We start from the raw sequence: 15,002 nt of genomic DNA on the forward strand, positions 1-15,002 counted from the left end.
TGCCTCCTGTGGGAGGAAAAGGAACCCAGGAGTTAGGAATTCAGCCATAGGACAAGATAAGGACTGTGAGGCAAAGCAGGGGCACTGAATGTGTTTCCTTGCTGCATCCCACAGTTTGGGACACAGGGGGAGGATAGACTTGTGACTATGGTGGGTGGGGTGAAGTGCCATGGACCCCCAAGGACTCCACCCTATTGGTTTTGTTGCCCATCTGCCCCTCAGAACTTGGGAGCAGGGGCTGGAGCAGTGTGAGGGGAAGGACACCCCCCTCCACCCTAGAAAACTTTATTTGGACTCTTGTTTTGAATTGATGTGATAATGCTATATACTTTGTATTTGTTTAAGGCCCTGTGGCCACTTTGGTAACTTCAGTTATGTATGTTACATCTGGGTTTTTCAAAGCCCGGGGACTCTCAACAACGGCTTCCCAGAATTCAGATCAAATCACAGAACACTTCTCAAAGTAAGCCCCAAAACAAAGTTACACATCAGGGCTTATATAGCCTTCTCCTGGCTCAGAGAATGTAACAACCTTATTGACCCACTGGCCAATCAAAAAGTATCTACTGAAAAACAAGCCTCCCTCCCCAGGCTTCTGGTGCACTTTAGCCTAGGGTCAGGGAAGATCTTTAAAATTTACATTCGCCTTACACATACTAAAGCACTTAAGTAAACAATAACAACAGATTTAAATGCTCACTGTCTAGAATGATCTCAGAGCATCATAGTGCTACATAATTCATTTATTTTTTCTCAGTGATAAAAGGGAAACGGAGCCCTTACTGAGGTGAGACTGACTTTCTGGAATGTTGGACCAAAGGCTTCCAATAGTCAACTTTAAAATCTTCTTTCATGAAAACCTAGGAAGACTTATATGAATTGATGCAAAGTGAAGTGAGCAGAACCAGGAGAACACTGTGTTCAGCAAAGCAATATTGTAAGGATGATCAACTGTGAATGGCTCACCTACTCTGATCAGGACCAGGATCTAAGACAATTCCAAAGAACCCTTGATAAAAAGTGCTATTTGCCTCCAGAGAGAGCTCTGATGAACTTGAAGGCAAATGGAGACATACTTTCTCACTTCATTGAGGGAGGGAGGATGGGTCTCTGTTTTCTTTTGCAAGATGGCTAATGTGGAAATATGTTTTTGCATGACTTCACATATATCATTGACAGGAACTTTAACTACCATAGGGAGAAAGGTCCTTTTAACCAGGGTCCTAACTACCTGGAGGGCATACTTCCACCCTGCATTGAGGGCAAGTCCCACAACTCTCATTGTACTTGGCTAGCCTGTATTGCTAAGTAACCACCCTAAGCTGCCACACCCTTTCCTCCTACCTGCTATAGGGATGAAAACCAGGTTACTCTTTCTCGAGTTAACTGCACCTTAAAACAGAATATCCTTTATGCTGTTGTTCCAACCCTACCCTAAACTGGTTTTGCCCTACATGAAAAAAACTCTTAATTATGTCTCCATTCTAATTTCTCCTCTCTCCGATCATGATTCTGGCATTCAAGGCTTTCCAGAAGAGAAGAAAATTGGCTTTGTATATAGAAGGCTCTTCCCCCCTTTTCCCTTTACAGTTTCTGGAAGAAGCAACAAGACTCTCTGCAACGATCCAAAGTCACCACGCTCAGATGTGCTGTCTTTAGACCATCAAGGTCTCAATGTTTGTCTAGTTGGCAAGTCTCTAAGAAACCTTCCATTTTCTGTGGTCTGCAGTGCCAGGCTGAGAAGCCAACAAGGGGAGCAGAGACAAGAGAGTGGTTATTCAGTGCAGACATTCATCTCTGTAGCAAACCCATACATGAGTGAAATGGTCCATTTCACTCCCTTTGTGCTGAAGATACAGAGAGAGTGTCTGGGGGTGGTGGATTCATAGCCGGATCCATAGTGGATCCAGACCGGAGTCCCTTGGGAAATCAGAGCTGAGAGGGCTTGCTGATTGATTCAAAGGATCTTAGGTCTGGAGCTTGAAGGAACTTTACAGGTCATCTAGTCCAGCCCCATCATTTTATCAATAAGGAACAGAGACCAACTTCACACAGATAATAAGTAGCTAAGGAAGAATCTGAACTCAGGTCTTCCGATTCCAGATCTCAAACATTACTTATCTGACTTGGATTCTATTCAAGTAAATATGCTTTGTTTACCCTCATGTGTAATTCTGGCTTGGTCGGGGAGATTGAATAGAAATGGGGGCTCATTGGTTATGAATTGAGATGGGTAATTATGTCCTTGAGTGCTGTAGCCCTGGAAGTAGCCCACAGTGGGTAGGCAACATTAGTGAGTCCTCAGGTACTACATTTATGATTGGTATTTCCAAACCGCCTAGGGCAACTAGGAGGCACAGTGGATAGAGTGCCAGGCCTGAAGTCAGGAAGACTCATCTTTCTGAGTTCAAATCCAGCTTCAGACACTTACTAGCTGTGTGACCCTGGGTAAGTCACTTAACCCTGTTTGTCTCCATTTCCCCATCCATAAAATGAGCTGGAGAAGGAAATGGCAAAACACTCTTGCACCTTTGCCAAGAAAACACCAGATAGGGCCACAAAGAGTCAGACATGTCTGAAACAGCTGAACAACTGCCTGATTCCCACCCCTCATTAGTGTTCTCTCTCTCTCTCTCAAAATTGCCTTTTATTTACCTGTGTCTGTGCTATACTTCCAACTTCCCTCTCCTCCCATAAGCACCTGGACTGTAGGGACTGTTTGGGGTCCATCTTTTTGCATCTCCCTTGCCTAGAACAATGCACTGCACTTCACAGGTTTTTAGTAAATGTTGATTTAAATTGGATACACTCCCAAGTTTGAGTTTAAACATTTATAAATGCTCTTTCTCCCACCTTCCCAAATGCAAATGGCAAATGTAATACTACTCACATGACTGTAAAGCACTTTGAGATCCTTGACTTGAAGGCACTGTGTGTAAGAGCAAAACAACTTCATTATTACTGTAACATTAACATTCAAAGTAATTGTTCAGTGTGAAAACACACACTAAATACTCACCTGGCTTGGATTTTCTCCTTTTATTGTGTCTTACAAGGAACACCAACAGCAAAGATAGCAGGAGCAGTAACAGCAGTGGGATCCCCACCATTAACAGAAACTCTGGACTCAGCACACCCTCCTCGTCTGCCACAACTGAAGGAGGCGTAGCTGAAATTTGGGGGTCTCCCATTGGGCTGGCCTCAGTTTCTCCTTGTTCTGTGGTACAGGACAGTTCTGTGTGTATGTCCACAACGTCTGGAGGGCTTGTTTCTTCTATGACAAGTGACCCTTCTCCAGAATATTCTGAATCTGTAGCAAAACCTGTAGAAGCACATACACATTGGCATGCGGACAGGGCTGATGTGTTGTTTTTCATTACTTTTAAGTGATCCCGTCCACCACACCAGGGATAAAATTTGTTCTACTGAAAGCTTTTCCCTCTAGTTCAGTGTGGTATGGGCAGTGGTTTCCAGCTTTTTCAAAGCTAAAGACCCATTCATTTTTAAATAAAAAGCTTAATTTGAGAAAAACATTTGTTTTCACACATAGGATTACAGATTTAAGCATAAAAGAGATCTGAAAAGTTGTCTATCCAAGCTGACTTGTCCAAGGGCACCTGCCTAGTAAGATGCAGCCTCCTTTATGGACAGTCACCAGTCTGATCCTTTCCACTGAGTCTGGGGGAGAAGTCACTAGTCTCTGGCCAGACAGCATTTGCTTTAGCTACCTAATACCCCAAGGTTTAACATCTTCATTGAATGCAACTTCCTATTCTAGGGACTTAGGTCTTTCTGGACACCTCACTCCAGTTTATGGGAACTATCTTCTCTGCCTCTTGATTGTAACTTAGGATGCCCCTAGTTAGTTGTTCATGTAAGGGCTACTGACGTTATAACTACCAAGCAGTTCTCAAGCTCAGGGTGCCCCAGTTTTCCAATTCCAAACCTCTTCATTCCCCCAGGTAGGTGAGTGAGCAGTAAAAGGCACAGGATCATTAGCTTTTCTTTTTGTCCAGCTGCAAGCTTAGCCTTTTATGGTCAAGCTTGATCAAGCCTTAAAAAAGTGTTGGGCTCATCTTTGGGGTGGGGGTGGGTGGGTGGGGTTTAATTGCTATAGTTTTTCCTGCTTGCCTCTCCTGCTGTTGCTACAGCAGCAGTAGCAGGCAAGTTGGACCAGCAGGGATCATGGCTGCAACGAGGCAAGCTTCTGGCTTCTCAGCTCACTGGGAGCAGGGGCTTCATCTGTTGTACTGTGGCATTTTCTTTTGCACAGCTGCATGCATTTCCCCCTTCCACACTTACTTCTGAGAACTATTATGTATATGTATATGTGTATGTATGTATATATATATATATGTGTGTGTGTGTGTCTGTGTGTATCTATATATACACACATATAAATGTATACACATTATTATTATGTATATATCTATCATAGATACATACACACAGATATGTTATCTGAATAATAATGGCTTATAACACAAATTTGTTATGAGGATCAAATAAGTTAATATATGCAAAATGCTTTGTAAACCTTAAATCATTTTTAAATGGCAACAATCATAATTTTGATTATTAGTGCATTGATTTAACATGAGACAGCATGGCATCAGAGACAGACAGCTGGCATCTGAGTCAGGAAGATCTGAGTTTGAGCCTCTCCTGACAGATACGTACTGTGACCCTAGGCAAATCACTAAACTTCTTGATGCCCCAGAGAACTCTCTAAGATTTTTTTTTTAAGCTATCGGGGTTAAGTAACTTGCTCAAGGTTACATGGCCAGTTATTTCTGGGTGTGGTGCTAAGTATCTGAGGCCAGATTTGATCCCCAGGTCATCCTGACACTGGAGCCAGTGCTCTCACTTGCTGAGCCACCTGGCCACCCCGAACTCCCTAAGATTTTAAGTTGCAGAAATGGTGCTGAGTTTCATTGATAGAAGGACTTTCCTCATTAGGAATTCCCTATGCCAGTGAAATTACTAGTCCCTCCTATCTAAGATTGATTTAATACATAAGGAGCATTAACAGCATGGTTGAGTATACAGAATAGAGGGAGAGACAGACACACAGAGACAGTGAGACACAGAGAGATGGGAGAGGCTGAGACAAGAGAGAGACAAGAGGAAAAGGAGGAGGAACAGGAAGAGAAGAGGAGAGAGAAGAGAAACAGAAAGACAGAGAGGGAAGGGGGAGAGAGAGAGAAAACAGACAGACAGACAAAGAGAGAGAGAAGACCAAGAGAGAGAGACAGAGGCAGATAGAGAGGAAAGAGAGACTGAGAAAGAGGAAGGAGGGGAAGAGAGGAAGAGGGAGAGACAGAGAAGAGACAGACAGAGGGAAGAGAGAAGGGGAAAGAAAGACAGAGACAGAGAATGAGAGAGACAGTGAGAAAGAGACACACAGAGCAAATAGATATTTTAGACACATTTAAATTAAGAACATCGCGAAGCTTTCTTGATTTAATGCAGCAATTCTCAGCCCTAGTTTAGAAATACTGCAGGCTGACTTTAATCATTTCATGTTCAGATCTGGGTTAGATTCCATGACCTCCGAAGCCCTTCTAGCTCTGGGTTTTGTGAATCTATTTCAAGGGGTGTCATGGAATTCTCTGAAACCAAGTAATTTAAATTCTGTGATGACATTAACATATGTCATACAACACTATGAGAAGTGGAACAGGAAGGATGTATTGTGAAATTGAATAAATGATTATAAGAGATCCAAGTTCTAAAGGACTGGGAATTGATGATAGTATGTGTTGATTGCCATCTCTGAAACTAGTGACTCACAATTTGTGGGACTGTGCAAGACTGAGATTATCTGACTGCAATCCCCCTGGGTATTTAATGAAAACAAGATGCATATCATTTGAAATTCTCTCGGGGCAGCTTCATAGGAACCAGGAAGCAGCTTCAGTTACATTATGTTAATTTAATAGAATATTTAGAAACTTTTCACTATGAAAAACATGCAGGAAAACTACCCTTTTCCCAGAATCCAGGTATTTGATTTTTAAATGACCATGTAAATGAGCATCTGAGACAGGGTAGATCTGCTTACCAGCATTCAACTGGGGGCAAGAGGAATGCTGTTACCCATATAGAAAACATCTTTTTGGCAGCTGATTCATCTTTCCATTATGTTGTTGTTGTTGTTGTGGTTGATGTTAAGTTGTTTCAGTTGTGACTCCATTTGGATTTTTAGTTGTTTTTTTTTGGGGGGGGGGGGCCGGGGCAGAGAGCGGGGAATGATACTGGAGTGGTTTTTCATTTCCTTCTCGAGCTCATTTTACAGATAAAGAAACTAAGGCAAACGGTGTTACATGATTTGCCCAGGTCACACAACTAGTTAAGTATCTTAGACTGAATTTGAACTCAGGTCCTCCTGATTCCAGGACCCATGCTCTTTTCATACAGCTTTCCATACCTTTGTGTTAAACTGAAGAAGAGCTGAAGGGTTTCATTTCTATGAGGAGTAGACTGGTGCCTATAATTCAATGGGAACTAACTTGTAAAAATTTCATTAGCTTTTACATTTCGGATCTGGCCTCAGACATAAACTAGCTGTGCAACCACGGACATGTCATTTAAACTCTATTTTGCCTCAGTTTCCTGATCTGTAAAATAAAGATAATAGTTGTATCTACCTCTGAGGGTTGTTGTGAGGGTGAAATAAGATAATAATTATAAAGCTTTTAGCACAATGCTTGGCACATAAATGTTAGTTATTATTATTACAGGATTCATGGTCTCCTTGGGAACTATAGTCCCAAGAAGAATGGAATCTGGTCAGCAACACCAAGTCCCAGTCAGCCTCTAGGAACTTCAATGTGGCAGTGCTACAGAAGATCGGGCTGTGGGAAATGTCCTGTCTTACTGAAGATCCAGTCATATCTCTGTCTCTAAAGCAATCAAATCCTGGCTCTGCAGCTAAACTGCCTATTATAACACTTAAGCTCTCTTGCTTTCAGCTTCCTCATCTAGAAAATGGAAGTTGGCTTGATCTCTAAGATCTTACAGCTATCAATCCTATTGTCTATTGTCAAATTGGACACAGAAATGCCAGGTTTGCATTCCCTTTTTTTCACACCTGTATAGCAACTTATTATCCTGATTTGAGTTAAAATTGCCAAGAGAATCTGGTTATGTTGGTTACATAGATAAACTCTTCTTTCAGTCAAGTCCTCCTCCAATGCTTCTTCCTGGTTTAGAAGTAATCCTGGCTTCTCAAAGTCTATGCCAGTGAAGTGAATCTAAGCTCTAGTAGGTTCTACCAAGGTGCAAAGACTTTGCTTCCAGCTCTGTGATGGAATATGTATCTGTTGTCTAAGAGATTGATCAATTGGTTGGATGCAAGTGGATACATTTTTCAGCTAGTTCAACTCTTTTTTTAGATATGTTGATATATTTCATTTTTATATTGTCAATATTTCTCCATGTTTCCCCTTCAGCTCCAAAAGCTGTCTCTTATAACAAAGAAATTGGTTTGTTTGTTTTTTTAAAGGTGATGAGAAAGAACAAAAAATCAGCAAAGCTGGTCAATACATTGAAAAATATGGCAACATATACAGTGTGCACACCTGTGGACCACCACCTCCCACTTCTGCAAAGTATTTATGGGAGATGTCTTCATATCTCTCTTCTTTGGGACCAGGATTATTCTTTGTAATTTTACAGCATTCATTTTCAATGGTTTTGTGGCTGTTGTTTTTTCCATTTACATGCTATAGTCATTATGTATACTGTTCTCTTTGCTCTACTTACCTCACTTTGCATTAGTTTATGTAAGTCTTTTGATGCTTCTCTGTATCCAACATATTTGTCATAGCTATAGCATGGTAATATTCCATTACATTCATGTATTATTAGCCATTCCTCAATCAATGGACATGTACTTCATTTCTAATCCTCTGCTACCACAGCAACTTTTTAAAAAATTGATATTTAATAAATTTTACAATTACATATAAAGATAGTTTTCAACATTCTTTTTTGTAAAATTTTGAGTTCTAAATTTTTCTCCTTCCCTCCCTCCATCCCCCTTCCCCAAGACAGCAAGCAATCTGATATGGGCCATACATGTATAATTATGCCAAACATATTTCCACATTAGTCATGTTGTGAAAGAAGAATCAGAACAAAAGGGAAAAACCAGGAGAAAGAAAAAAAAACAAACAAAAGGTGTGTGAGGGCATGGAATTGTATGCTTCAATCTGCATTCAGACTCCATAGTTCTTTCTCTGGATGTGGTTAGTATTTTCCACAACGAGTTTTTTGGAGTTGTCTTGGATCACTTTATTGCTGAGAAGAGCTATTATACTCTATTTTAGTTAATAGTTATACATATATATTATATATATAATACAGTTAAGCATCACACAATGTTGGCCACAGCAACTCTTGAAGACCCTTTACTAATTCAGTTCAATTCAAAAAGTACTTAGTGCCTACTATGTGCATAGTGAGAGAAGTTGTGTGTGTCCCTTTAGAGAAGAATCTTCAGAACAGATTCATTTAGTAACACAGCAGTACTTGCAGCCCACTGATATCCCTTCCTTTTGAATAATACAAGAATGTGCTTTACCTAATACCTTTGTCTCTTTCTTCTAGAGCTCAGAACTTAGGCTAAGGAGTTAGGTGATTTTGTGACTTCATCCTATGCTTACAAGTCACTTTGACTTAAGGTAATTTCATCATGTCATGTCTCACGTATTTACACATAAAATATTTTGTGATGCACTGGGTGTTTTTAAGGAGCAATAATACTGTGATTTATAGGTCTGTTCTTCCTTTATTGATTGATAGCCACTAATGAATCCTGCTTATATTTACTTCCCAGGACTAGGGCATGAAATTCACACACCCAGGACAAACTCCAATCCTCAATGAGCCTCTCCTCTCTGTCCCACTACTGCAGTCTATAGTCATTCAATTCAATGAAGGTTGTACAGTCTGATGGGAAGAGCAAAAGATTTGGGTTTGAATCCTGAATGTGCCACTTATTCCCTATGTGATATTAGGCAAGTTGCTAACTTTTCTTGCCCTAAGTTTCCTCATTTTTAATTCAAATGTCTGAGTATTTATTAAACACTTACCCCATACAAAGTATTATTCTAGGCGCTGGGATATAAAGGCAAAATGAAAAAGTTCCTCTCCTCAAGGAGCTTACATTCTTAGAGTGGGGGTGGTGTTACAAGATAATTTGGGAAGGAAGATAGTATTGACATAAGGAATTAAGAAAAGACTGACTGCCAGAGCTGAGCCTTGAAAGAAACTAGGAGTTCTAAAAGGTGAAGATAGAGGAGTACATCTCAGGCACTGAAAATAATGTGTGATAGGGACAGAGGTAAGAGATGGAATGTTGAGTTTGGGATATTGCAACTGTGTTAGGGAATGTAGTAGGGATAATATGATGTATCTGGAAACTAGGCTGGAGTCAGGGTAATGCATTTTATCCTAAACACCAGAAGGAGCCCTCGAAGCCTCCCGAGCATGGTCAGATTTGTGCTTTGGAAGATTATTTTGGCAGTTTGGGAGAGGGATTGGAAAAGGGGGAGACTGGAAACTGGGATTCCAATTAGGAAGCCACTTCAATAGTCCAGACAAGAGAACCTAAGTTCACACTGAGGGTGTGAATGTGAAGAAGAGGTGGATGCAGAGATGGGGTAGAGGCAAGAATGACAGTATTTAACCACTTGTTGGATGCAGTGTGGTGAGGGACAGAGAAGAACTGGGAATGATTCTAAGTTCACTGTGTGGCTGGAAGGATGGTGGTACCCTCAGTAGAAATAGGCATGTCTGGAGAAAAGGTAGATTTAGGAGGAAAGAAAATCAATTCCATTTTGTACAGGCTGAGTGTGAGATACCCATGGGCAGCTAGATAATACAGTGGATAGAGTTCTGAGGCTAGAGTCAGGAAGATGAGTTCAAATCCAGCCTCAGAAGCTGACAAGCTATGTGACCCTGGACAGGTCACTCAACCTGTCCACCTCAGTTTCCTCATCTGTAATACGGGGAAAATAATATCCCTTACCTTCCAGGATTCTTGTGGGAATCAAATGTGATAAAAATTGTGGAATGTTTAGCACAGTGCCTGGCATATAGCTGGTGATTAATAAATGTTTATTTCCTTCCTATGGGACCTCCAACTTGAGACTGGCAGCTGGTGATACAGTACTAGAATCCAGGGAAATTGGGAGACATCTACAATGAGAATCCAAGAGAGAAGGTAGAGAAAGAAGGGCGACAAGCCAGGGACTTGTCTAACCACAGGGACTATGGTTAGAGAGTGGGAGAAGTATGATTAGTTTACAAAGGATGTTGAGGCGTGGTCAAACAGGGAGGAAGAGAACCAAGAGAAAGCAGTATCAGAGAAACCGACAAGGGAGAATATATCTGGAAGAAGGGAAGGGTTAATAGTATTACAAAATGCAGAGAGTTCAAGAAGGATGAGGACTAAGGAAAAGGCACTGGATTCAGTAGCTAAATCTGATGGCAGAAAGTGAAGAGGAATTAAGAGGCCTCTAGAGGGAGATGAAAGAGGAGAGAGCTGGCTTGAAACTTAACATCAAAGAAGCTAAGATCTTGGCAACTGGTCCGATCACTTCCTGGCAAATAGAGGGAAAAGAAATTGAAGCACCGTCAATTTTTATATTCTTAGGCTCAAAGATCACTGCAGACAGCGATTGCAGTCATGAAATTAAAAGACGCTTGCTCCTTGGAAAAAAGCTATGGAAAATCTGGACAGTATACTAAAAACCTTGCCAACAAAAGTCTAGATAGTCAGAGTTATGGTTTTTCCAATACCAATGTATGTGAGAATTGGACTACAAGGAAAGCAGAGCACTGCAGAGTCAACACTTTCGAATCGTGGAGCTGGAGACAATGGGATCAAATCAGTCTTTAATTAATTCAGGCTGTTCACTGGAAGGTCAAATACTGAAGCTGAAGGTTAAATACTTCAGCCACATAATGAGAAGGTGGGACTCATTGGAAAAGACCCTGAATGTTGGGGAAGATTGCAGGCAAAAGAAAAAGAGGACAGCAGGGGATGAGATGGATAGATAGTGTCGTGGAAACAATAAATATGAATTCAACAGACTTTGAGAGATAGTGGAGGATAGAAGGACCTGGCCATGGTTCATGGGGTCACAAAGAGTCGGACATGACTGAACAATGGAACAGCACTGGTAGTTAAGCTATCATTGGTAACTTTGGAGAGAATAGTTTCAGAAGGGTTGGAAACCAGTGTGCAAGGGATTGGGAAGAGTATGAGAGGGGTGGAGTGGAAGCAATGAATATAAAGGGCTTTTTCTGTGAATTTGGCGGCAAAAGGATGCAAAAAAATAAGAGGATCATTTGAGGGAATAAGAGTCAAGGAAAGGTTTTTCAATGGTAGAGGAAATCTGGCCTTCTCTTATCCCCCAAACTCCTCTTCAAGCTCTTGGGTCTGTGTCTCCCCCACCATGGGTTAAGTGTCCTACAGTCTCTCCTCCAGCGACTGCATTGCCTTAGGCACTCAAAATGCTAGATGCGGCCCCTTAAGAACCTCAGCCCTGGCAATTACACTTTCGATCTGTTGCTGCAAAGCTCTTTACCCCAGAGGGGCGCTGAACCACAGCATCATAGTCTTGTTCAATTACCATCACTTAATGAAGAAGGATCCTGGGTAGAAGAATAGAGCCTCCATCTGACCATGTAGCCCTAGAAGACACATCCTTAACTGGGGGTAGCGCTGGGGAGCTGGGAAACTGTTTTTAAAAATATTTTAATAATAATTTTATTTTTATCATATTTGATATAGTCAGTCAAGAAACATTTATAAAATGCCTATTATGCCAGGCACTGTACTAAATGCTGAGAATGCAAAGTAATAATACAACAACAGCATGATACAAAAAATACAAACACATGCTTATGGAAATATATGTTCTATGTTGTTCAATTGTGTCTGACTCCTGGTGACCCCGCGGACCATAGCACACCAAGTCTGTCCGTGGGGTTTTCTTGGCAAAGATGCTGGAGTGATTTGCCATTTTCTTCTCCAGTTTTATGTAGGCAGAGATTAAGTGACTTGTTCAAGGTCACACAGCTAGTGTCTGAGGTCATATTTGAACTCTGGTCTTTCTGACTCCAGGCTCAGCACTCTGTCCACTACACCCCCTAACTACCCATATTCTATGTATATCAACACATATTTCTGTAATTATAGAAATATATCTATATCTATAGAATATATCTATAATGTAAAACAAATTTAAGACAGAATTTCTACTAGACCCATAACTGAATACAAAGGGAACTGAGCCATCTCCAGAACTGAGTTGAAAGATTGAACCAATGTTGTTCATTCAATTCCCACAATTAACCACTTGCTGTCCTAATTCCCTAATTTCTGATGAAAAGGGGGATAAAAATTGTGACTTACACTCCACTTAAAATCCCAGATCCAGTCTCCATCCCAAGAAAGCCATTTATGTGAGAATAAACTGCAAAGTCCAGTGGAGTCTGTGTGGATGGATGTTTGTCAAAAATGTTCATGCAAATACACATGTCCTCCCTAACTATTGTATACATCTGAATGTGATCCTGAGGAAATTGTAACCAAGCCTTCCCTTTTCCTCCTTCCCCCACCCCCCAGGCAGTTTCTGACACACTAGAAAGAGGCTTTAGGAGAAAGGCTGGAGCTGAGGCTTTTCACAGCATGGCTTCTTCCCTATCCCATGGTCTGGAATTTTATCACATAAGTGGAAATGGCTTGGTTTCTTAACGAAATAAATGAGTTAATAAAGATTTCTTCTGGGGCGGCTAGTTGGCACAGTGAACAGAGTGCCGGCCCCGGAGTCAGGAAGTCCTGCATTCAAGTCCTGCCCTCAGACACTTAGCACAAAAACTAGCCATGTGACCTTGGGCAAGTCACTTAACCCCAATTGCCCTCCAAAAAAACAAAGAAACAAAAAAAGATTTCTTCTTAGGGAGCAGGTAACCAATTTGCTATTAAGGACTAAAAGAAAAAATATCTAATGTCACCATGATGCTCCCCCAGAGATCAGCCATCATCCAGAGGCAGCCCACTGCTCAATAAGCAGACTGGCTTTGAAACTATAGGATGTGGATTTGAATCCCAGGCCTCTTTCTTTCTGGCTTGTGTCCACCTCTCCGCATCTCCAATTGTTCACCTGTTAAATGATGGAGCTGAATAAAACAGACAAATAAAAAACTATGTGAAGGAAGCAGAGCCAGGAAAACAACATACATGTATTGTTACATACTCATAACCACATGTAAATATATAAATATATAGACATATTTGGGCAGCTAGGTGGCACAGTAGATAGCTGAACCTGAAATCATGAAGACTCTTCTTCCTGAGTTCAAATCTAGCCTCAGATATTTACTAGCTGTGTGACCCTGGGTAAATCACTTCACTCTGTTTGCCTCAATTTCTTCACCTGTAAAATGAACTGGAGAAGGAAATGACAAACCACTCCAGGATCTTTGCCAAAAAAGCACCAAATAAGATCCTGAAGAGTAAGGCACGACTGAAACATCTAAACACCAGACATAGCAATATACACCTGAGTATTACAATGGAAACAAAAACAACAAAAAACAAAAGCTAAACATAGTGTAATTATAATGAACAAGCTTGACCCTAAGAAGACATATGAACATATACCCCATTTCCAAGAGCATGCTGGTAAATGTTTAACAACCAGCTCCACAGAGGGGAAAAAATATGCTCCAGTCTAATATGCATTATTAATAGTTTCTCCATTATTTTCTTAAGTCTAGACAATCTGCAAAACAATTGCTCAAACTACCAGTATCCAAAGTGTAAATACTCACACTGAACATTTAACAATCAGTCTTTGAAAATAGGCATGAACTAGTTCCAGCATGCCCCTGCTCATTTCCTCCTTTGCAGAGGGATAGAGGGACAATGGAATGTTGCATATATTATTGGACTTTCGACTGGTTTTGCTGAATCGCTTTTTTCTCCCTCTTTTTTTATTCTTTGTGACAATAAAAGATGACTCCTGAGTAGGGGGAGGGAGAAGGGTGTATTAGGAAATGAAGAAAAAAAAACAAGAATGGGGGCTAGATGAGATGATCACTAATGAAGGTCAAAACTCTAAATCCCATATACAAAGGATAATATACAAGCATTTGCTGAGTCGACTTCAGTGAAGAAGTTCCTATCATCTCAGGTATTTGTGAGCTGATGAGATTTTCTTAACTCTTCTATTAAGTGATTGTCAAGTAAGGGCCCTTAAGCCAGTGGTCCAAAGGAAAGCAGAATGAGAAAAGTACCTGCTTTAGAATAGAAGACTCAAGGTTCAAAACCCTGCTTGACTCCTTTCTAACTGTGATGATGGAATAGGCTCTTCCCTTCTACAGTTTTTAGTTTCTTCATCTGTACAAGTAGGGGTTGTATTATTTGGACTGTCAGTTCCTTCCCTCTAAATCAATGATACTGAGTTCAAATCCTGGACAACAATAATAGTCCTTCCTCTAAGATACTGTAAGGGTGAATGACAGCACACAAATTTCATCATCACCATCACCATCATCATTAATCATCTCATTTGACCCTCACAACAACCCTGAGAGATAGGTGCTATTATGATCCCCATTTTACAGTTGGGGAAACCGAGGCAGACAGTGGTTAAGTAACGTGCCCAAAGTTACACAGCTAGTAAATGTCTGAGGCTGGATTTGAACTCGAATCTTTCTGACTGCAGGCCCAGAGCTCCTTCTACTATGGCACTCAGCTGCCGTTTTTTTAGGAAGCATAGTGTGGCAACAGCACAGGAAGGGGGCTTATTTTCCCTTTGTGCATGAGGAAATGCTGCACCATGAAGCCAGAGGATAGATGGTTTCTTATTGTATAGACAGAATTGGAAATCCACTAAAAATCTGCCCCAGATACACGGCCTTCACCTCTCTCAACTCCCAAATAAAGTCATGAGTAAAGTCATCATCTCCTGCTCCTTTTC

The 15,002-nt window shown here is 41.0% G+C and overlaps 1 protein-coding gene across 1 annotated transcript in view; it reads right to left on the bottom strand.

Annotated features, from left to right (window-relative positions):
• The window catches only part of TMEM154 (transmembrane protein 154), a 67,666-nt gene that overhangs the window by 32,490 nt on the left and 20,174 nt on the right, over positions 1-15,002 (bottom strand). The window contains exons 2-3 of the mRNA XM_069105549.1: positions 3,020-3,322; positions 2,891-2,929 (exon numbers count right to left, since the gene is read on the bottom strand). Of these exons, the coding sequence (XP_068961650.1) occupies positions 2,891-2,929; positions 3,020-3,322 (342 nt within the window). The remainder of the gene's footprint in view (positions 1-2,890; positions 2,930-3,019; positions 3,323-15,002) is intronic.

This window comes from Petaurus breviceps, unplaced genomic scaffold, assembly GCF_028583685.1.
Source record: "Petaurus breviceps papuanus isolate PSGF00001 unplaced genomic scaffold, PetGlider_PUasm1.0 76, whole genome shotgun sequence".
NCBI classification, from domain to species: Eukaryota; Metazoa; Chordata; class Mammalia; order Diprotodontia; family Petauridae; genus Petaurus; species Petaurus breviceps.